At 40.3% G+C, this 24,883-nt stretch overlaps 1 protein-coding gene across 1 annotated transcript; it reads left to right on the forward strand.

Annotated features, from left to right (window-relative positions):
• Window positions 1-651: 651 nt before the first annotated feature.
• On the forward strand, window positions 652-24,013 carry ptpn9a (protein tyrosine phosphatase non-receptor type 9a). The gene is made up of 14 exons (XM_058408825.1): window positions 652-832; window positions 1,273-1,315; window positions 7,142-7,285; window positions 11,421-11,510; window positions 15,879-16,003; window positions 16,172-16,277; window positions 16,545-16,655; window positions 17,347-17,663; window positions 17,966-18,053; window positions 18,139-18,208; window positions 18,290-18,368; window positions 18,719-18,869; window positions 19,562-19,769; window positions 20,368-24,013. Exons 2-14 carry the CDS (start codon window positions 1,283-1,285, stop codon window positions 20,550-20,552), a joined length of 1,707 nt encoding a protein of 568 aa, XP_058264808.1. The 5' UTR covers window positions 652-832; window positions 1,273-1,282; the 3' UTR covers window positions 20,553-24,013.
• The last annotated feature ends 870 nt before the right edge of the window (window positions 24,014-24,883 follow it).

Here is a 24,883-nt window from a genome sequence, read left to right on the forward strand (position 1 = left end):
GACTCCCATCACTTGGAATCAGAATTGAGAAAATGACTGTGTGGAATCGTTTCTTGGAATCGACTCCCATCACTTGGAATCAGAATTGAGAAAATGACTGTGTGGAATCGATTTTTGGAATCGACTCCCATCACTTGGAATCAGAATCGAAAAACTGACTGTGTGGAATCGATTTTTGGAATCGACTCCCATCACTTGGAATCAGAATCGAGAAAAAGACTGTGTTGAATCGATTTTTGGAATCGACCCCCCCACTTGGAAACAGAATCGCGAAAATGACTGTGTAGAATCGTTTCCTGGAATCGACTCCCATCACTTGGAATCAGAATCGAGAAAATGACTGTGTAGAATCGTTTCCTGGAATCAGAACCGGATTCGACTCTGACATTTCTGGACTCGAACATCACTGTTTTTAAACATTATGGGTTTTTTTGCATTATCAAAAAATGCTTGCGTGGTTTACGTCATACTTGCACATTAAATCCGAAGTTTCATAACGTCGCTTACGCATGCGCTGCTGCTAACGCATGCGCAGTAGAAAACGTGCCGCGGCACCCATCACGTCAGTGTTATTTTTTTATGAATGAGAGTAGGCGGAGCTTCTCTTTTGCAAACAGTGTTCTTGTAGCCAACAGGGGGCGCGTTTAAATATATATGTATATCCCCCTAAACCTACTACCACCATCACCACCAGCACACTGAATCTCACTAAAGGCAGAAAGAGGAGGAGAGGACTCCAGATGTTGGGAACGTTTTAGTTTAATGCAGCACAGGGGGTGTTTCCGGTTTCTGTGTTTACGCGTCCTGGACCCTAAAGACGCAGGAGCGCGAGGTAGTGCTAATCTGACATTAGCTTAGCAAAGACGAGGGGCTAGTTTAGTAGGATTTTACGGTGTCGCTAAAACAGTGGCTGATTGTGTAATAAAAGCTGCTCTTAAGTTGATGTGAAGGTTTTCCGTGTCCGTCCGCGCGCGCGCGTGTGTGTGTGTGTGTGTGTGTGTGTGTGCGTGCGCGCGCGCGCAGGCATGGCACAGAGGCTCCGGTCTCTAGTCCAGCGACATGCAACTTGGACAAAATGCCAAGTTTGCTTTTAGCACAAGAGCTAGCTCTCACTGTGTTTTAAATCTCCCCTCTTGTAAATGAGCTACAGTCCTCGCTTGATTGTCGCTAAAACACACAACTAGCTTGTAATCCGTCTTTTCGGGTTTAATTCCTCGACGACTGATTAAATACAGGAAGCTGTTTTTGTTTGTTTTTTTTATTGCTGGAAAGGACCTGAAGGATGGCTGCCACTTTATCAGCAGAGGAAGAGCAGGTATGTAGAGTACTCCATTCAGAATAATAAATAATAACCAGAAAACATTTTATACAAGCTCAATGGATCTGGATCTAGCAGGATGCCTGGATCCTTGTCGGGCCCTGTCGCAGAAAATGGACTCTGATGATAATAACAATAACAGTAGTAGTAATAATAATAATAATAATACGGTGGTCTTTTATCTGTGACCACAAGCACTGTGCAGTATGTGATTTGAATTTCAGCCCAAAACTCTTCTACATCAATGAGTCAACCTTTCGGTATGAATCTTCTGTTGTAAACTTTGAGCATGAAATATTGTAGTTTTGCTGTTTTTCCTTTGTTTTCTATGCTAATTATCTCAAGATTTCTGGGGGAAATCTGCTTGAAAACCAGTTTCAGTGTCAACTTTGCAAAACTTGGCTGCAATACATTCAGACCTGACCTACACTTACAAATACAAGCTGGACAAAAAAGTTTGCATCGCAAATCTCTCTCTCTCTCTCTCTCTCACCCCCCCCCCTTTAATTTGTCTAGATAGGTAGGTATATTAGCATAAAGCAACAAAAGCGCCCTATGTAGTGCACTCGTGTAGGAAGTGGGGGAGCTGTTTGGGATCCAGCCTCACTGTTTAGTTTACAGAAGTCGTTTTGTTTGTAATCCGCGTTTACATTGTTAGAAAAAGATTTCTCTTTTTGACAAGGATTTCTGTGAAAAGTTTAAGACTATGTAAAGTCTGTGTGAAAGTGGAAGCCATTTTCCTGTGACATTATCAGTAAACGGGCGCTTTGTAGCTTCTTGCACACACACAGGGCCTGCAACAGGAAACGGCCCTTATATAAGCTGCTTGGGTTTCTCCCCCCACAGTGTTTTACAAGCGAAGTTCAATTTATTGTGAGAATACATAACATTGACTTTATGAAGCTCTGTGTACTTTAGGTTAAGATGATTTAAAGGGAGTCTGGTCTAATCGGCATAAATGACTTCACTAATTGTGGGTTTTTTCCCCCTTATGATGTGTGGTGTTTGTATTCATTCTTCTTCAAAACTATAACTTTTCCTGATAGTCATTCTGGAAGTTTTTTTACCCCAATGAAAAAAAGCAAGCTTTATGGCTTTATCTCGCATCTTTCGGTCTCCTTTATTGATAAGGGGGGAGAGGGGGGGATCCTTCTCTATTTTCCTGTGCCAGAAACTATTCACACAGGAGACCTGCAGCTTCAGGAGAGATGCAAGATACTGAGAAGAGTGTGTGTGTGTGTGTGTTTCTTTGTGTGTGCTGTAGGTATGTTCTAGGCTGGACATGTCCAGCAGAGAGACCCGCTGTATCATCCAGCTGTTAAAAGCATTTCCCTTGACTAAGAGTTCCACTGTGGAATGTACCATCTCCCAGTTCAGCAGTCGTGTGCGTGTGTGTGTGAATGAGTGAGTGAGTGAGAGAGAGAAAGCAATAGGAAAATGAAAGACTGAGACATGGGCAGAGCTGCTGACGCACATCTCTTCCTGTTCACTATCGACTGATGCCAAAATAGACACCGACTGACGACAGGCTTATGGCTGAGTGTGTGAGGGTGTGTAATCGTACGTGTGTACATTTTTGGTCGTGTGTAGGACATCTGCAATTTTCAGATTGATCACACAGGTCTGGCAGGATATAGCAGTACAGTGGTGGTGGTGACCCATGGAATGAGATTTGGAATAATAATAATATTTGAGAAAGATAAGGTTGGGGCATCTGTGAATGATGTGTGTGGGTTTTTTTTTTTGTTTGTTTTGTTTTTTTGTCAGTGTAAAATGATCATTTTCTCCACAATCTTTGCACATAGATGCAATTAAAGTTTGGCCAGTGGCAAATCAACCCAAAATCATAAGTGCCCATGTTTTGTATTTTCAGATGTGAGGGTTTTGAAATCTGATGTTCCTTTAAGGATGCAAGGCATATAGATGTAGTGGGGTTCAGAGAGCAGGAGCTTGGGGATTGATGTGTATTTTGTAGTCAGCTCCAGCTGGAAGGCTGATGGTCGGTGTTAAGTAAAGTCGAGTTACATACAGGGATAAAGTTTATCTGTGAGAAAGTGTGTGTGTGTGTGTGAGAGAGAGAGATTGAGAGAGCTTGTATGTGTGTGTATGCTACATATTACATCTCTGCAGACTTCAGTGAACTAAACACGTGACTTGCAGTAAGGTTTAGTGCAGATTTCAGGTGGGAAAGTTCCTAAATTCTGAAAACTGCTGCGTTCACTGATGACGCTTTTAACTTTCGAATCTCGCTGACTCAATGCGATTTCCACACACGACCACAAAAATCTCTCATTTCCAGTATGAGCTAAATGAGAACTCGCTCATGTTGACCTGCAGTGACACTAACCAGAAACATCCCATTAGGCTGTAAACAGCGTTTGCTTTCAAGGGTTTCTTAAATCTCTCTGAACCGGTTGAAAAAAGTAGAATTTTGTGTTTTAATCCTATGAGGATATTTTACACAAGAACAACATAATGTTAATATGCACGGTGGCTTGGCATGACCAGTGTTTTGCTTTTCAGTGAATGTAACAATTTAGGTTTTATTGTTGGCTTGTTTTAAAGGTACAATATATGAGTCACATTGTGTTTTTCTGTCGTTGTGTACAAAATTCATACAGAAAGGTATCAATATACATTTCTCTGTGCACAAACATTTGTGTACCCCTGACCATCACACCTATATTTTGCTTGTTGAGATCAGACACTGATGCAGTAAGAGTGAGGAGGTCAGTGGGGTTGAGTCAGAGTCAGGGCTCTGTGCGGGACCTTCGAGTTCTTCCACTCCAACCTTAACCTCCACACCATGTCCTCATGGAGCTGCTTTGTGCCCAGGGGCATCGTCATGCTGGAACAGGTTTTGAGTTTCTTAGTTCCAGTGAAGAGATATTGTAATGTTACTTTGCGGTAACAGTCGGTGGAAGAACCACATATGGGTCTGAGGGTCAGCCCACAGAGACATTCTATACAATTATGTGCTTCCATCTTTGTTGCAGCAGTTTGTGGAAGAACCACAGATGAGTGTAATGTCTGCAAACCATATCGTTTGAGAACGTTAACATATTGTTCTCTATGTGTGAAAGTTTTAGAACTTTGTTCACAACCAGTAAGTCTGCTCAAAAGAAAGTTAAAGGGAGTTTTGGAGTGATCTGAAATCCTAAAGTTTCTGAAAGTCCTTAGATTTCTGGTTTGAAAATATGAGTTGAACATGAACTCACTCTGCTGCCGTGTTGAATTTATTATTTATTGTGCTTAGAGGTTACAAGATCAGGCCAAATCCACATCACAAACTTTACTGAAAGTAATTAATGTAAAGCGCTTATTTGCAAATCGGATTCTGTGATGTCCAAATCGTAAAAGGACAACATTATACTAATGATTTAACAAATGTCTTGTGTTTCCCTCCTACTGGCTCATGTGCTGCTCTGTGTTCATGTCACACTGTTACCTTCTTAATAAAGCACTCTATTGTAGAAATGAACTGAAATCTTCCATCTGCATATGTATATCTCAGTCATGCTTCGTCTGTATCTCCTCATCTTGCGTGTGTGTGAGTGAGTGTGTGAGAGAGATTGTGGTGTTTCAGGAAGTGACTGAACATAGTTAATGTGTATTAGCAGTAAACCTTTTTGCCTTTTTTTTTTCTCTCCTCTACCCACATGGATATCTGAGACTTTGCAGTAAACTAATCTCAGCCCACTTGCCTCATTCTGCACTCTCTTTCTCTCTCTCTCTCTCACTCACACACACACACACACACACACACACACACACACACACACACTGCACACTGATCCATTTAGGCCTCCGTCAGTAATACTATAAAGAGCAAAGAATGCAATCCCTCGAGACCGAGACAAGCCTCAACGTCGAGTCATTTCTCTTAATAATATGTGAAATAGAAGTGACTGTTCTGACCTGGTGATGTGCTTCAGTCTCAACACACCCACAATCTGCTCTTTTAGCTTGAGCGCTCAATTTTACATTAGATTGTACATTTGGACATTTTGAGGGAGGGTTTATTTCAGTTCCTTATTAAGAGGGTGTGTGTGTGTGTGTGGGTGTGTGTGTGTTAGGGGCCACCTTCCAGTCCAGTGAAAGAGCTGACTGCTGATACTGCTGCATCTCCTGTTTTATAATCACAGCACAGAGCACTGGTTCCTCAGAGACACCAACAAAAGCCTCCTTTCAGAATAATCCCACTGATGATGCTCTTGACTAGCCGGTCATCTTACTCACACGGGCAGGGTTTGTCCAGGCTTAAATAAAAAAAAAGCTGCAGATGGGGGTTTGCACCAGCTGCAGTGGTTTGCTCATTGCTCACTTGAATGTTTTATGTGGAGATAATATCATCAGCCATTCAACAAATGCTCTCAACTGCTACTCCATACATTTCAACTTCTCTTCAAATATTAATTAGTAAAGATTGCTTTTTGATGTTCTATTGATTTCACTCCTCTTTCTAGACTCATGGCGGAGGGTTTTCACTGCTCCGTTCAGCTTCCATCGAGATATTATGCTGCATCTGTCTTACCACAGAAGTGCAGAGCTTATAAGTATGTTTTCAACCTACATGGTTTTATCTTCCAAGTTCCTTCGTAGGAATTCGGAACAAACGCGGCATTATCGCACCCGGTGGTCAACTGCATTAACGCTGCTCCATGCTCGTTCTCTGAACTGTTCCAGTGGAGGAGGACCATGAATTCTTCTGTGATAGCCTTTTGATTTAATTTACACTGATCAGGCATAACGTTGAGGTGAGGAGATAATCAGTGTTCACTTCATCATGGCACCTGTTAGTCGGTGGGACACTGACAGTGTAGGAAATTTTGATTCAAATCTCATTTTTCTTAATTGTGGGATATATTAGGCAGCAAGTGAACATTTGGCCCTCAAAGCTGATGTGTTAGAAGCAGGAAAATGAGCAAGCGTAAGGATTTGAGCGAGTTTGACAAGGGCCAACTTGTGATGGGTAGACAACTGGATCAGAGCATCTTCAAAACTGCAGTCTGACTTTCTGTGAGAGCTGTACTCCTGCTTCACACACCTGAATGGAAGTGGACTTTAGCTGAATGTGTGTTTTGAGGATGTTGTGCTGCTGCTTTGGTGAATACAGAAACACTATTCACCTGTTTGATGGTTGGTCAGAAATCCTTTTAATAGATGTGGCAGTCTTTTGCTTTTAGTTTTCTGAATGGCGCACAGTTTCAAGGAAAATTAATTGTCTTTGGAGTCTCTAAGGTGGACAAACCCTGTGCTGTGAGCAGCAACAATCAGACTACATTTTTTTTTATTATTATGTTTTTACAGAAAATGTAGGTTAATAGCTTTGGGAAATGACAACATCTGTGCATAATCAGTCGTGTGTGCGCACTGTATTAGCCTAGTTATTTGCTTCAGTCCACTCGAGCCTCCCATTTAATTCATTTTTCCTTCACCATGAAATAAAGTTAGTCAGATTCTCTTTCCACCCAATAAACTGAGCTCTGCCTCAGGGTGTATAGTTTTAATTTCCTGATAATCTCAAATCTTTTGCATCATATCCAGCTACAGTGAGAGTTCCTGAACACAGCATGACTAATGCAGTGATGCGGAAAATCCTGAAAACTTCTAGCTCCATAGCTATATTTGACGGTGCTGGAAAAAGTCATGACTTGCTCATTATTCTGGGGAAAACCTGATCTGTAGACAGATAAAGCTTCTGAAACATTAGTCATCCCGAGCAAGTGTCTAATGTCACGGCTTTCCTATTATTCTCCGATTTTTCCAAGCTAATTGTAGGAGATCTGACCTGAATGTCATGTGTTGCTACTGTGTTTCCAGGCCACAAAGCAGTTCCTGGAGGAGATCAATAAGTGGACAAGCCAACATGGAGTCTCTCCTCTCACCTGGGACGTGGCCGTGAAGTTCCTCATGGCACGAAAGTTTGATGTCCTTCGGGCCATAGAGCTCTTCCACAGCTACAGGGTATGTGGAAAACTTTAAGTTTTTCTTTAACATTGTTGTTTTTCATACAGCAGATGCTCCACATAGACATTTATGAAAGGAGTCTCCAGTGCAAGCGCTTTGAAACAGTCACTTTCCCAACTCAGGAAAGTCTTCAGGACACTATGGTTTCTTGGAGAGAGAAGAAATGATTAAGTCAGAGGAGAAGAAAAGATGGGCGAGGGAGGGAGAGAGAGAGAGAGAGAGAGAGAGAGAGAGAGAGAGAGAGAAATGGGGAGAGAAGAAAGAGAGGGAGAGAGAGGGAGAGGGAGAGAGAGGGAGAGGGAGAGAGAAAGATGGGGAAAGAGAGAGAAAGAAAGAGGAAGGAAGGAAAGAAAGAAAGAATATGCAAGATATCAGTAACAATCTTCACCGAGAAATATAGAAAAAAAAACCTTGAATCCACACCAAAACACATGCAGATTATTTTTATTTCTATTTATTGTGTTTATAGAACACACACAGATCAGCCATAACATTAAAACCACTGAGAGGTGAGCTGAATAACGATGATTATCTCATTCCAGTGACTCATGTTAAGGGGTGGGGTTTATTAACCTGCAGGTGAACAGTCAGATCTTGTTTGAGGCAGGAAAAATGGGACAGTGTAAGGATCTGAGGCTTTGACATGGACCAGGTTGTGATGTTTAGAGCACTGGATCATCACATCTCCAAAACTGAGGTTTTTCCTGGTGTGCAGGGATTAGTACCTACCAAAAGTGGTCCAAGAAGGACAACCGGTGGTCCGGTGACAGGGTCATGGACACCCAAGAGCTACTGTAATGCAGCTCAGCCACTGCAGCTCACACACACACACACACACACACAGACACAAAATGGTTCAAGCAAGGACAACTAGTGGTCCGGTGACAGGGTCACGGACACCCAAGAGCTACTGTAGCACAACCTGCTGAAAAAGTTCATGTTGGTTCTAACAGAAAGCACTAACAGAACACAGCTTGCGCCAATGCTAACTTCCTGTTTCACTCACTTATGTACCCTACATAAAGTCTAACATATGTAATGAACATAAGTCCTGACAACTAATGCTGTGTTACTCAGAAGAGGATGTGGTGTTTCTTTTGGACGCTGCTTCCCCTCAGTGTCTTCTCATAGAGTTTTCCCCTCGTCACCGTCTCCTCTGGCTGGAGTGTTGCAGATCTCCATGTTTCTGTAAAGCTGAATTTCTATAAAGCTACATTTAAAAAAAAAAAAAAAAAAAAAAAAAAGACAAATTAGAGGTTTTAAGTGTTCAAGCAACACCATTCACCGCTATCAGCGCATAATGAGTTAGCGTAGAGAGAACAATAACACTAATCACACTTTAACCTTGCGTATACGTAGGAAATGCTGTGAGCTAGGAACAGACACATGGAGCTGATTTATTCCTCTAGACAGCGCAAAATGAATTACTCAATTCTGGCAAGGGCTTAAAAAGGAAGTAAGCGGCCGTGTGTGTCTAATTGAAACTAGATGGAGTCATGAACATGTAAACAGTAAGAGGTGGGTAAGATCTTTGATAAAAATGGAAACATTGTGTAGCTGTTCCTGTTGATGTAGGCGGACGCTTGTGTGATGAGTGTGACCATGCAGATTCACTTTAAACCCGGGAGCCACGTTGAACGCAGCATCACCCGATTTCCACAGGAACAAAATGCTTGACTTTTCCTTTTCTTCAGATAGAGTTGAAAACTAGATTTTTGAATCCGTTTGAGCCAGACTAATGGGTGAAAGCAGTCCTTGAGTGTAACTGTTCGATATGATCCGCTCATACAGGCTGGTGTACTAACCCCTTATGATTTATTCATAATGAAATGACGGCGCTGTTTATTTTGTTTCCATGTAGCGCTGCTGAAACGGTGGGGTTTTGACACAGGGGAAGAAAACACAAGGAAATTATAATCTGATCAGCGTCCGTTCGGTTCACCTTGGAGGAGAAAACGGAAAGTTCATGGAGCTTTTTGTGCTGCTTCGAGAGCCATCGTTATACTTTAATATCTGTCAGTGTTATGGTTTATACAGGATGCCAAGGCATGCGTGAGCCTGAACCCTAGCCAGCGGCTCTTTTGGGAGATCCTGCATTTCAGACTACAGCATTTCAGAGCACTATAATCATGTTGTATATCAGTATTAAATCTTCATTTCCTGATCATTTCCCCTGGTCATCATTTACAAGATTCTCACAATGTACACATGAGAAAATAGCCACATCTTGCTTCCTGTTTTCGGTGCATAGCATGAAATATGTCATTGCAATTGACACTCCTTTCTCTGTTCTCACTTCTGGTTTGTTGTGCACATCAGTCAACATCAGTTATTTCTCAGCTCTGGTAAAAGGAAACTAAACTTTTTAATACATGTTTCATTTCATAGCTAGCTAACAGCTGCTAGGAAATTACTGACTTGGCATTTCTGAGGCAAGTCAATGCAGCAAAGTCTTCCAGTAATGCAGCTCAGCCACTGCAGCACACACACACACAGTAACACTTACTCCTGTTATAATGTGCCATTTATTTTCTCTCTTTATTGCATAGCTGTTATTATACTATATTATATTTTATTATTTGTCCTAATTTTTAGATGGATTGCTATCTTTCCACTCATTAACATGACGCAAGTTTTACTCAATTCTAAGTACATACATACCATTTAAATTAAACTGTATAAAACTTAATGCAGTAATCGATGTACAGTATTGCAGCAAATCATGCCAGTTTTTAATCATATTAGCCAAGGTTCACATTAATAAGTCTCATTATCCGTAAATTTACACACACACACTCTCATAGGCCATGATCTTTTTTTCCCCAAACAGGCCAGATTATCATCTGAATGCCACATTTCTTTTGTAAAAAGCTCCTGCAAGAGAATTGCTGGACCTAATCAAATATTCGTGCTCACATTTTCATCAGTGTTATTTTTCTGCATTTTCTTCACACTGGTGGTTTAGTCTGAGCAGGTTTGTATGAAAAGCTGGTCACATGAAAGCAGTGATGTGGATCAGGAAGTTTACTGTGGTATCAAACCCAAGATGTCATGTACAAGGTTGTGTTAGTGTGTGCGTTTTGTGATGTAAGATGAACAAAGATGCCTCGGGGTTCAATAGAATCAAGTCAGTCTGAAACTAGACCAACACTGCTGAGGGACAGGAACAAACACACTCAGATTCATGTACCAGTTGATGTAGTGGTGTGTGTATTCGGATATATAGTTGGATGGCTAGATACATAGACGTAGAGATAAAGATGGATCAATACATGGATGAATGGGTGGATGGATAGATGGATAGGATAGGATAGATGGCTGGATAGATAGGATAGATGGATGGATAGATAGATGTATGTATGGATGGATGGATGGCTGTAGAGATGGATAGATGTAGTGGTGAGTGTGTGTGTGTATATTCGGATGGATGGTTGGATACATAGAGATGGATGGATAGGTACATGGATGAATAGGAACATAGAGTTGGATGGATGGATAAATAGATGTAGAGATGATAGATGGATCAGTGGATGGATAGATAGATCTAGTGATGTGTGTATATTTAGATCGAGAGAGACAGACAGATAGATATTAAATTACAATAAATACCAATCTAAATACTGAATAGTCCTCCTGTGCTCTGGCCTGGCTGCACGTATTTTGTATAAGATTGTAGTAGAAATGGTGGAGTTGTGTTAAAATCTGTGGGTGATCATATACTGAACAGATGGCAGCCGGGCGCGTGGGCTGACGGCCTCCGCTGGAAAGAGAAATAAACTAAAAGACTCATTTTGTCGTTCTGTTTTCTTTAATCCTTCTGTGGTTTTATTTTCTAGAACTTTTCACATTTATGCGTTTTTGTCTTTAAATGAGTCATTTCTCTGAGGTATTAGCTCTGATTAACTCAGTGTCATAAAGAATCAACTTCCATGCCAAAGATTGGGTTTTTCCCATGAATAAAAACGCTGAGTCAGGGGTTTTGTTCAACAAAATTCCAATATACTATATGACTAAAACTAAATCATAAGTAGTGTAATTTCAGCTGACATGATTACATGCTAATAGCTTGTTTATATGTCCAGTATAGGACACATGAACGCTAATTCAGCTGTAATACTCTTTCCTGTGGCAGGAGACGCGTCTGAGGGAGGGCATCGTCAAGCTACAGCCCCAGGAAGAGCCGCTACGTTCGGAGCTCCTTAGCGGCAAGTTCACTGTCTTGGTGAGTATCACATCAGTGAAATTATCGTTTGGTTTGCAGTATCCACTCCTCCCATCAAACTAGCAAAACTCTCCGAGTTATCAGAGTCATTATTATAAAAGGAATGTTGTTAGGACTTCAAACACCGTGTCAAATCTCCCATCAGTGATCAGCTGATAATTTCAACTAGACCAGGGGTCACCAACACATCGCTCACCCACTTCTGAGTAGCTCACCTATAGTTTACTAGAATATGTACGAAATTGATAAAATCAAATGAACTCAATTAACCTGATTTCATCCAAGTCAAACTCAGATGTCCCACCCCACTATTATATAATCCTGTAAATCCCAATACAATGTCAGGTCTCTGATATTGAAGGTGATATTAAATTAGAAAACAAAGGAGTTGTATAAAGAGTCTTTTTCAGTCTTGCTTAGGCCATCAGGGTACATACCAGGGGACTTGTAAGTAACTTGTAAGTTGCTACATAACAGAATCCATGTGATTGAATGAAATCTGACAATAATAATCGATTAATCTAGTCAGCAAACCAGCTGTGTTAAATCAGTTAACATGCTGCTTATGTGAATTTAAAAAAGGTTATTGCAAAAAGTTCACACACAAATAGTTTATTCAGCTAGTTTGGTTTATGGCATTAAGCTATATAAATAAATGTTACTAAAAATATAACACGAGTAGCTCTTGGCCACCTTCATGTTGTCGAAAAGGCTCTTAGAGGGAAAAAGGTTGGAGACCCCTGAACTAGACAGGCTTCATGTTAAAGCTAGAATGAATTTCCTGGTTACACAATTGCACTTTGTGACCATATAGTACACACTTATAGAAGGGAAACGATTTATAATCCCACTCTCCGGTGTCGTCCAGATGAGGATGAGGTTCTTTTTAGTTTCTTCTCATGTCGTTCTCATGAATCATCCCGTGTTCACAGAAAAGTCGTGAAAATGTTCAGAAGTAGAATTGTTACATAGTGTATAATGATATTATTGTGTGCTGTGGTAAATATCAAGGTCTGTAGGATTCTGTACTCAAACTGTCCTCTAAAGCCCCTGCTATGGAAGTATTTTTTTACACCTCCACCAAACAGCGTTGTACTGTATGTGTTATGTTTTCAAGGTCATCTGTGCATCCGTCCATCTGAGAGTCTCTCTTTTGCGTGATATCTCAGGCTCGAGCGGTTGTATGTTTAAGATTTTATACAGAATTAGGATTGTAACCAGGAGGTAAACTGATAAGATCTTGGAATGTTGGACTCAAGCTCACAGCAAGTTCAGATGTTTGAAATTGTTTTTTCTTTAGCTTCCTTTATGTTTGAAGTATCTTTTAAGGTTATTTCTGACATTCAGGTTAGTAACAGGAAGCAGTAGACGTGTCTGCATCCATGTCCACACACACACTGTAGACACGGGTTTGACCTCTTGTTGTTAGACAAATATGAACGATATCAAACTTTGTATATCTATATATAAAACTAGACTAAACATCAACCAGTCAAAACCATGTGAGTGTCAGGTTTCTCTGATTAGTTTGTTAAATACAGATTTCTCTCCTGTTTAAAAAATATTGCTGTTGAAGGTCAATTCTCAAACCTCTTTCTTCGTAAAAATATCTTGACTGCAATTTTCTGATGTTTCTCGTGATTGAAATGGTGTAATGTTTGATATATAATAATTTAATCTTTTTTTCTAGACTAATTTAAAGCTTTAAACCTTAATGTTTTATGTTCTTTCGATGCTGGAAATAAACGATCTGCCATTAAAAAAATCATTTAACGCTTGGTAGGAATAAAAAGAGAAATATTAGAAGTTTCCTGTATTAAAGATATTTTTACTGGCTCAGGTATCGGAGTTGATCGCAACAAACTAAAGAAAAGTAAAGACCCTAACACCTCAGCAGTAAGAGCTGAAACCGTGAGAAGCTTTTCAATCGAAGCGGAAGTCCTATCTCTAATCGTTTACACTCTGAGCCACACTGTCATTTAGAGGAGAGATAAGATTTCAATGGGAGAGATCATCACGTCTAAGAATTTTTATTTTATCTTTTTTAATAAATAAGTAGTACTGTGATTAGGATCTTATGACAAAACTAGTAGTTATTCAGAGCGTCTTTGTAATCGAGGCCATGCTGTTTGGAAACTCCTTCATTTACTGATATTGAATCGATTCCTGTAGCTCTTAAGTGGATCGTTTGAACGTCAAACCACAAACACATTTATTCACCGACAGCAGGATGTAATGCGCAGGTCGAGTCGAAGTAGGAAACTTCACTGCTGCCTGTGAGTCATGAGGATGCTTGTCAGGTCGATCAGCATGTTCAAAGGAAGTACAGGAACTGTCTGTCTGTTGGCAGGGCGTGTCGGTGAGGAAAGTGGTACGAACGTCCATCACAAGCTGTTCACATGGACATGTCTTGACGGCATCTTGTGGTCACTTTTGTGTTCGCATTTGGTCAGTGGCAGGGTTACCAAAAGACAAGACCAAAACTAACAATACCAAAGTGTTTGTTTTTGGCTGTTTGTTGATTATTTTAAAATTTTTAAACCCTCAGATTAGTGGAGTTAAAGCCTGAGGACTGATGCTGAGCTCTGTACACCATCTCCTCAAATCAAGACAGTTACTGCAGGATGCATTATAATGCTTACTGACTTAATTCTTTTTTCTTTCTTTCTTTCTTTTCTTCTTTAAAAAGAAGTCAGGATCCAATCCATTTGTATTTATTTATTATAAATACATTTAATATTACTGATTGTCATTATTAATATTACTATTATTATGAATTTATTAATTTTATTTTATTTTTAGATTTTGGATTTTTAGAACATTTACATTTACTGATCAGCCATAACATTTAAAAACACCGATGGGTGAAGTGAATAACATTTTGATTTATTAAGTTCAAGTTTAAGAGCTTTAAGTGCCTATATACTATGAATATCCGGTGCTACATTTATACACTCCAACTGAGACATGGAGTGGCTTAGTGTGAGATTTTGCACATATCTAGTATTATAAATTATTAAGTTAATGTAAATCCAGTACAAGGACATTCAGAGACAGAGTCTGATTTCAGTGCAGTACAGTGATATGATAAAGTGCAGTACATGATACTTACAGCACACCTTCAGAGGTTTTGTGGAGTCCATCAGCTGTTTTAGTGACCTATACAATATTAGGCAGGTGGTTTTAATGTTATGGCTGATCTGTGTTTGCGCAACTTTTTTTTTTTTTTTTTTTTTTGCGGATGTTGCTCGAGAAATTCGGCCGGCCAGACGTATTTCCTGTTGGTTCCTGACTTCTCGGACACGCTGTGTACGCAAGCACAGCTTGGGTTGAGACGGAACACCAGGAAGTGTGTATACTGGAGGAGAGTTTACATTTATTCTCGCTCTTTCTCACTCTCTGTGTCTCTCTGTGTCTGTCTCTGTCTCTCTCTCTTTCTCTCTCTCTGTGTCTGTCTGTCTGTGTCTCTCTCTCTCTCTCTCTCTGTGTCTTTCTGTGTCTGTCTCTCTCTCTCTCTCTCTGAATCTCTCCCTCTCTCTGAATCTCTCTCTCCCTCCCTCCCTCCCTCCCTCCCTCTCTTTCTCTCTCTCTCTCTTTCTCTCTCTCTCTCTTTCTCTCTCCCCCTCTCCCCTTCCTCCATTCTCCTGGATTGATCGATCAGAGTGCTCTGTTCCTTTCTTCCTGTCCTACATCCTGCCAGTAATATTTATAGCCCTTTATCCCCACTGTCTGAGTTCTTACTTTAGCTGTCTATGTCAGTGTTTCCCAAACTTGGACAAATGACAGTAGATCCACAGCCAAATGATTTTTCTTGTCTGTGTGCGTCAGCATAGTATTGGTTTATGTTCCAGTCATTGTGGAAAGGATGAGCTTGAAATGACGGTTTACGATATGTTTACTGTAGAGATGAAAGTGCAGATATTTGGACAGAGCTGACTGGTGAAAGTGGCTGTGACTTGACCGTGTTCAGTGTTCAGTATAGAATTATTTCCAGGATTAGTACAACGTGTTCATTTTGGACAATGTTTGAATACATAACCACTAACGGTCTGCTGATGTCTTCGGCTATTCTGCCTCCCTGTGGACGTATCGAGAACATCGCCTGTGAGACATGATGTCATTTTCGATGATGTCATTTTATTATTCTGTTGCAGGAAAAAGGCTTAATTTAAATACCGATTTCTAGTCTGATAATCTTTTGCTTCAGGATCGAGTTCTGTAACATCTGGAAAGCCATTAATCACACAGAAATCTCACGCATGGAGAGCTATTTGCATATTTCATCGCTGTTGCATGTAGAGTTTATAAATGTGTGTGTGTGTTTTCTAAACACTTAATACTTAAACTTGTAATGTCTATCCTATTTAGGGAGTACGGGACCCCTCAGGCGCCTCCATTGCTCTGTACACAGCTAAGCTGCACCACCCAAATAAAACGGGCAACCATGTGGTGCTCCAGGCTCTGTTCTACCTGCTGGACAGAGCGGTCGAGAGGTCAGTGTGAACTGTTTTATATTCATATACAGCAGTCATGTGTTTAAGTTGTTGGTCTTATATTACTATACATTTAGGAAAATGATGGCTCAGTATATTCACCTGTATGAATTCCAGCTACACACACACACACACTGCCAGCTGTAATTGTTTAGTCTCTCATTGCAGTTTTGAGACGCAGAGGAACGGCCTTGTCTTCATCTACGACATGGCCGGATCTAACTACACTAACTTCGAGCTGGACCTCAGTAAAAAGATCCTCAACCTGCTGAAGGTTACTTCCATTTTTGTTCAGTTTTTTAAAAACCACATTGAATGAGCAAAAGTTTCTAGACTTGTACAAAAACACTTTTGTATTTTTGTTCATTCACATGGTAATTTCAGGAAAATCTCCAATGTGATTTTCTTAATAAAATAAATTGAATATGTGCTATTAATTGACCACCAGACCACCAATATATTATTGGTTATATATCTCCCTGCTTTGTTAACTGTGTGCTGTAGAGATCGTGTTGTCTGAGGCTGTAGTTTCTGTGTGTAGGGTGCGTTTCCTGCTCGGCTGAAGAAAGTGTTCATAGTCGGTGCTCCCGTCTGGTTCCGAGTTCCCTACAACCTGCTGAGCCTGCTGCTCAAGGAGAAGCTCCGAGAACGGGTATGTCCGCATCCGACCTCCAAACACTCGGTGCAGACTCGGAGGTGGACAAATCATAAGCGAATTCATAAGCTGGTCCAACGGAGAAAGGAGAAAGCACCAATATCTCATGTTTGGCTTCATTACCAGTGATATTATAGCAAGATTCTGCTGCATTTTAACTTAGTTAATTCATCCTCTTGAATTGCAAGTGCATCATATTCGTGCCCACAACAAAATGGCAGGAGGTGTATGACTAAGCTGTAGTGTTTTCTCAACACACGTAAAGACTTGATTTTAACACAGGAGACTCAAATAATGTCATCAATGTTTTCCCAAATCCCTGCATATTACAATTCGTGGACATACTTTGACCGCTATAGGCACATTTGTCTACCCTAAGCATAGTTGGACACTAGAGACACATTTATTATAATAATATAAACATTTATCTACTGAAGACCCTTTTGACCATCATGGACACATCCTGAATGAAAATAATATAAACATCACATCACATAACTGTTTAAAATAAGGTATTTTAATTGATTAAAAAATGGCATAGACTTGATGAGATTTTTTTGCCAAGGAAGTAATAGCATTTAAAACTAAAAGCTGAAAAAAATAATAGTAACAGCATTTTCCTGTTCAACTTTTTGATAACCCAACCAAAAACTACAGCAATTTTATTGCGTTTGTTCTGCAATCACAGGTCCAGATGGTGAAGATGACCGATCTACGGCAGCACCTCCCCAGGACCTGCCTGCCCGAGCACCTGGGTGGCTGCCTGCCTCTGGACGTCCACGGCTGGAACCAGCGTCTGCTGGTCGAGCAGAACGGCCGCGTGGATCCTGTCGATGAGCTGCTGGGCGTCCCACTGGCAACCTCGGCGGTGCACGTACCAGGCCCAGACGCCATGCGACTCCCCGAATTCACAGCTCACCTGGCTCGGGCACAGCGGGGCGGAATTTACCACGAGTATGAAGAGCTCCGTAAAGAGCCGCCTTCCGGAACATTCCACTGTGCTTTGTGAGTAAACCCATGTGCTGCTGATCACATCTGCCTTTGTTGAGGAGATCTTACCTTGATGGCGAGTCAGTATACCACATTGTGCTTTATTTTACATCGCCTTACATCATTTTACATCGTCTCTGTGGTCTTTGATCTGTATCTGCCCTGATAAATGGTCTTGGTTACAGGTGTGTCAAGAAACACACTCCATTGTAGTCTTATTTCTTGTTTATTACTATGATTTTATTCTTTTTTTTTTTGCTATAGAGAAAAGCCTGTATTTTTAATGAGACTTACTAGGTTGTTTTGCACATCCTCAGGGCTGCTTATAACCAGGAGAAGAATCGTTACGGTGATGTCCTGTGTCTGGATCAAACACGAGTGCGCTTGAAATCCAGAAGGAATGAGGTGTGTGCAGAACCGAACGCTTTTACCTTCTTCCTTTCTTTTTGTTAAGGCTTTGTTTTATTGAGATGGCGTATTCTCTTTACAGAAATCAGACTACATCAACGCCAGCTTCATGGACGGCTACAAACAGAGGAACGCGTACATCGGAACTCAAGGTATATGATGCCATGTGATGTGAAGCCATTCTGTACTGGGATTAGTTCCTAACTGGGATTTAACCATGTGGCTGTGCACAGGGCCCCTGGAGAAAACCTATGACGATTTTTGGAGAATGGTGTGGGAGCAAAACGTGCTAGTCATCGTCATGACAACAAGGTGAGATATGAGTCAGACGACAAAAACATGACTGGCGGTCGAGGGGGCGGAGGCTTGCAGTGGAGCTTTGCCTTATTTCAGAGAAAAATGTTTGATCTAATGACAAACTTTAAGTTGCCAAGCGTTTGTGTAGGATGTGTGGTTTCAATGATCTGTGAGTTGGGTAACTTGTGTCTATCTATCTATCTATCTGTCTATCTGTCTATCTATCTATCTATCTATCTATCTATCTATCTCTCTATCTCTCTATCTCTCTATCTATATGTGTGTGTATCAATCTGTGTGTGTATCTATCTTTACGTGTGTGTGTATGTGTATTTATCTCTGTGTGTATATCTGTGTGTGTGTAGGACAGATGAAGGCGGCAGGAGGAAGTGTGGACAGTACTGGCCTCTGCAGGAAGGAGGACAGGAAGTTTATGGACACATAGCTGTGGTCAACCAGAGAGTGGACAACCATTCCCATTACAATCAGACCATTCTAGAACTGCATAACACAGAGGTAACATACACACACACACACACACACACACATATCTAGGTGGATTCAGGAAGTGCATTAGGAGAGTCAAGTATTACAGTACTCTCTTTTCCTCTGGTCTCAGGAATTCAGTGATGAATGTCTCGATTGTTTAAAGTTTAAAACGTTTGTTTCTGCTGTACGTGTTGGAGAGTAATGACCAAAACCAGTGTGTGACAAGCTGGAAATAAGCAGATGGGGTGATGTGATGACGCACTTTTAAGAAGTGATTTGGCAAAAAAAAAAAGTGTATGTGTGTGTATATGTATATATGTATATATGTGTATGTATATGTATGTATGTGTGTATATATATATTATGTATGTATTAAAGAAAACGTAATACTCTTTCAATTTGGTTATAGTTACATTTCATTTTATCAAACACCCAAAAAACTAGTCATCTAGGATCTAGAGAAACTGCAAAAAGCTTTCTGTTGTCTTTCCCTGAGACTTTGCCATGTCAGAAAACAGCTATAGTTGCAGCTCTACTGTTGCATTCGATTACAGCTTGTAACACTCTTCATTTCTAAATATTAAACCCTTTCTAAAATTCATACACAAGACAATAGAGTGCATAGTGAATATACTATGTGTATAGTGTGTAAAAGGTCATTTGGGACACAGATATAGTCGCATCAAGTTCATTTAAAGCTGTTTCTCTGCTCTTGTCAGACATGTGAGCAGAGGCAGGTGAGCCACTTTCAGTTCCTGAGCTGGCCCGACTACGGCGTTCCCTCCTCGGCACTCTCTCTGCTCGACTTTCTGAGCACGGTGAAGAAGCAGCAGAAGAGGGCAGTGAAGGCTCTGGGCTCACAGTGGAGAGGTCATCATCTGGGGCCACCGATGGTTGTCCACTGCAGCGCAGGGATCGGCAGGACAGGTGAATACCTGCTTACTTCTGGCACCTTCATTTAAACAAGATCATCATACGAGGGAGTTTTTATTTGATCCTACTGAATATCGGCACGGCAAGAATTCGGCTGTAGGCACACAGAACGCAGACTGATATTCAGTATTACTACATGATGGCGAGCTGCTTTTATACTACAGTTTACTCTGCTAGTGGAAGGACTTTATAGCACCCCGGCTAGATGGATAGCTAGCTCGCACTGATGTGTACGTTCCTGTCAAAGGTGCTTTTGGTGTAATTTCTTTCCTTTTCAGCTTTTAGCTATTGAGTTAAAATTTATATTCCTTGTGTGTCATTTGCTTCTGAAAAGCAGCATTAGATGATGTCTCTAGCTAACCATTTCGAACCAGGAAGTGGAATGTTACTTGGTGAACAGAGTGATGAACACTGAAACTTCTCAGTGTGGTTATAGGAGATATAGGCACGCTTAGATTAGTGGAGAACGTATTGAATGTAAGATATTGGGGAGACCATAAGGCACCGTGTTTACTCTCTTCTGTGGTATCGTGATTTATTTATTTTTTTTCCTCTCAGTCATAGAGAAATGTTTGGTTGTTTTGTTTCTTAGGTACGTTTTGCGCTTTGGACATCTGTCTGTCCCAGCTGCAGGACGTCGGAACGCTGAACGTGTGCCAGACGGTGAGGCGCATGAGAACACAGCGCGCCTTCAGCATCCAGACCCCCGAACAGTATTATTTCTGCCACACCGCCATCCTTGAGCACACCCAGCGACAGGCCACCTCCAGTCAGTGAGGGACGCCGCCCGGCAGTGGCTCGGTTGGTAACAGGAATTTTTAAAGGTTTGCCACGGACCCCCTCAGCCGCCTTGGTGTCTCCTGACCCTCACTTCAAGCACAGTGATTTCTGACTCTTGTAATATTGCTGATGTGTTAAAAAAAACAAAACAAAAGTGCCACCATCATAACAATCATAGCCAATGCTGTTTTGCCAAAAGGCCTAAATCTCTGCTGGATCCAACCCAAGACTCCATGAGGTCAGGATCATTAGTAACGCTGTATGAATCCAAGGTGTGGTTTAAATGTTCATCAGTTCTCAAGAGGCAGTAGGCTGACTGTTCAATAACGTTTAGCTTTTTAAACAAATGATGTCAAATATACGTTTTTATCCCGTCATGTTTTAATTTGCGCTCCGCTGTGCCGCGATAATTAATAAGAAAAAGTAGCTCGCACAAGAAAATGTGTAAACTCTGTGGACTTTCATGTCATTTCAGTTAAGGAACCTGTGCTGACTTAGTCCTGATGCTTCAGAAGTATTTTATTTTTTATTATTTTTTCCCACCTTTCCCGACTTCACACTGGACGCAGCATGTTGGGTCTCCTGTCCTGTTAGTGTCCCCCAGGCTGAAGTCTCAACCTCCATTTATTGTATTTAACAATAAGACTATGTAGCACTATTCACAAATGAACTGCTTTTCATGCTAACTATATATACCTTGTATACCTGGGGATTGTTTTAGCTTTTATATTTATATCCTAAACTAGTGTCACTGTACAATGTCCATAGGCAGCAATGGGCCTCATTTATCAAGCGTTTAGTAAAGTTGTGTTTCAATGTTTGTGTTGAGCCAAACTAAAATTTAAACGGAATAAAAATTCTGCCAAATTTACAAAGGATTCAGAAACTAGAGTCGATTCATCCAGAATCTTTTTGGTAAATGTAGCCGAAAGATTTGATTCACTGATTCATTCAGCGACTCTTGTTGTGTTGTTTTGGTGTTATCAAACGTGCGTTTCTGTAAATGTACTTGAAAAATGGTGTTTAAAACATTGAACATTGATCGTTTCATTGATCAGCACCTGGAAAAAAGCAGAGGTCAGGAACTGGATTATAGAGAAGGTGAAACTATATCTGTTGTACCCAGGTCGCAGGCAATCTTAAATTGTTATCTAGCGAAATCCCTCACAGATCAGCGCATCCTCCCTGATGATAAAGCAGGAAGACACACAGGAAGCTGATCATTAACACACAAACCAGATCTCTCCCTCCCTCACTCAGTACTGCCCTTTTAATAAAGTTTTGCACAGCATTAAAATAAAATATCTTCTGTAATCTGCATATTAAAGCGCCATAATCCATACAAGTGATAGGATCTGAAGCTGATCAGCTGAGATTACTTCAGTTCGTTCGTGTCGCGCCTCATGTTTCCACACCTTCGGTAAGGTGAGACTAGGATACACTCCAACAAACGATTTACACACGTCCAGCTTGATAAATGAGACCCAGATGTTTGCTCCAGTGGATTTATGGATGAAATGAATTTTGGTTTTTGTTTACTGAAGACTTCCCGGCAAGTCGTCTAATCCTGACCGGAGTGTGCTTGTTCTCTTATTGTTCTTTTATTTCTACATTTTATTTCATTAGTACTGATGATGATGATGATGATGACCTCCCTTACATGTTTCTTTTTTTTTTCTTTTTTTTTTTAATGTAAGTTAATTCATTTTATGCCTTCAGTGACCTTCAGAACAATATTGGAGCACGATGCTTAGTTTTGGATCAACGGTTTTGGACCAAACCATTCTAGAGCAGGCTGTTGGCTGGATTTTCTATACTTTTTTTTTTATCTACATGAAGATTTTGACCTTTGCGGTTTCAGTTTGTATTATGACCTTTTCAGACAGACATTTTCCACCTTTCCTGCTGTATTCCATTTCATTCACTTGGGATTATTTCAGCTTCATTAGATCCTGATCCTGATCTTCTACTGTTTTGGTTGATGTGCTCAGACCCTAACATCAGACCCTAAATATAGATACAGACTGCAAATGATGGCATCAGAAATAAAAATAATATTTAAAAAAACCCACCTCATTCTGCTGTAGGTCCAATTATCCGAACACATCTGGTGCAGTCCTAATTAGACTATGAATGTGTACAAGGTCTGATGATGTGGAAGAAATGTGGGGGGAAAAAACCCAGTCTGTAACACAGTGTGTGTGTAAAACAGTCTACACCTCTTGGGTCATTTTTTTTAGATTCAACATCCTGGATAAAGTCTCTGTCTTTTTGTAACTTTTGGAGCTCGACTTTTGGAGTGAAAGTGAAAATGTGTAGGTTTTTATGATGACGGAGGATGTGAGTACAGATAATATTCGCTGTATTTCCATTATCTGACACCAAGCTGCCTTTTTTGTTTTCTTTTTCTTCTTTATTACAGTCTGTGGAAATTTTTTACTTTTCCTTTACAAATCTTTACAAAATTCCACTCAGCCACTTGGGAGTTTTTAATGGGATCAGACAACCACTGTGTTTCACTCCACCTTAAGCTTCTGCTTTGCTTCTTCAGGCCAGCTGACAAAAAAAAAACGCTTTTGCTGTGGTTTGTAAATGCTGTTGCTTTTATTACTGATGTAAAAGTATGACTTAGGTCCCACGTCTCTGTATAAGCGTAAGAAAGCACTTTCAGTCAGGTGTTCACTGTGCATTCACTGTATCTGCAGACGTCGTGTAACTTTAGAGGACTGTAACACCACATAGCTGATAGAGTGATTTATACTGCCGTGTAGCTGTGCAACAAAAAAAAAAAAGACGACCAACGTGCAAGATTAGACAGTGTTCCCTGTTAGTCACGTGTTTGTGTCGTTCACTGTTCTGATACATGTCAGGTTTCATAATACGATGTAGTTTGTTCTTGGGTGTGTAAACCATTGCTACTCAATTCATATTGAATTTGCTTGTAGTGAAGCGTCTCGTATAAACTCACATGGATGCGTCGGAAAGGATAGAAACAAGTTCTTCAAACGACGGACACAAAAATTAACCTACTTTATTTTTCTATTATACTCAACAAACTACTTCATTTGCAAATAGCTACTATATAACTATATATATATATATATATATATATATATATATATATATATATATATATATATATATATATATATATATATATATATAAATTTTCCCCTCATTCTGTAACTTGTCTGTTTGTATGATTTTATGGTCATGTAATCGAAGTATGTAATCAATAGTGCCATGCTGTCTGCTTATACACATCGAACACTTGAATTTATGAGCAAGTTCTTTTGATTTGTTGAAGATTGTGTAATACGAGGCTGTGCTGAAGTGTGTAGAGTTGAAGTCCTGTATCCCGACTCTGGGGACATGTGGACTCATGTAAAATACGAATTCCAAGTTACTGTTTAAAAAAAAAGAAGAGAGAAATTAAACAGAGATATCATTTCATCACACTGAGCCTTTGTGTTGACTTTTTGACCATACATACATGCACATTTTTACACTACAAGATAAGTACAGTCATGTCCAAAATACATGGACATTAATGAAGTATATTTCTATTTCAACTGTCTTACTGTTCACCTGATTTAGATGCACACACCTTTTTAAATTAAAGCCAACAGTCCCTTTAAGCTAGTATACATTTATTTAATTCTAACTCCAATATATTATAGTAGACAGCTAATATTATAAGTTTGTCTATGTCCAGATACACTATACAGCCAAAAGTTTATAGACACCTAACCATCACACCTATATCTACTTGTTGAACATTTCATTCCAGATGTATTCCCTCCTCCTTTCCTATCATAATGAGCTCCACTCTTTGGTGAAGACTTCCCACTAGATGTGTGGATTTGTGATCATTCAGCCAAAAGAGCATTAGTGAGATCAGACTCTGATGTTGTAAGAGTGAGGAGGTCTGGGGTGCAGTCTGTGTTCTAGTTCATCCCAAAGCTGTTCATTGGGGTTGAGTCAGAGTCAGGGCTCAGTGCAGGACACTCCAACCTTAACCTCCACACCATGTCTTCATGGAGCTGCTCGGTGCACAAGGGGCATCGTCATGCTGGAACAGGGTTTGAGTCTCTTAGTTCTAGCGAAGCGACATTTTTAAGGCTACAGCACACAAAGACATTCTATACTATACTAAACAATACAATACACAACTCTTTACAACTTTTTGGTAACAGCTTGGAGAAGAACCACATCTGGATGTGCTGGTTAGTCAGGGGTCCAAATACTTTTGACTACACAGTGTATTTAAGGACCTGAATGTATATTCACTTGTTAATTGATTCATACATAAGTGTTTAATATTGGTC

This window comes from Hemibagrus wyckioides, linkage group LG14, assembly GCF_019097595.1.
Source record: "Hemibagrus wyckioides isolate EC202008001 linkage group LG14, SWU_Hwy_1.0, whole genome shotgun sequence".
Classification (NCBI taxonomy): Eukaryota; Metazoa; Chordata; class Actinopteri; order Siluriformes; family Bagridae; genus Hemibagrus; species Hemibagrus wyckioides.

Bases quoted from the DNA above. Each gene is read 5' to 3' on its own strand.
- ptpn9a (XM_058408825.1), top strand. From the start codon at position 1,283: ATGGCTGCCACTTTATCAGCAGAGGAAGAGCAG. The intron at 7,286-11,420 runs GTATGTGGAAAA...TTCCTGTGGCAG, and splicing joins AGCTCTTCCACAGCTACAGG to GAGACGCGTCTGAGGGAGGG. The intron at 16,004-16,171 runs GTCAGTGTGAAC...CTCTCATTGCAG, and splicing joins CTGGACAGAGCGGTCGAGAG to TTTTGAGACGCAGAGGAACG.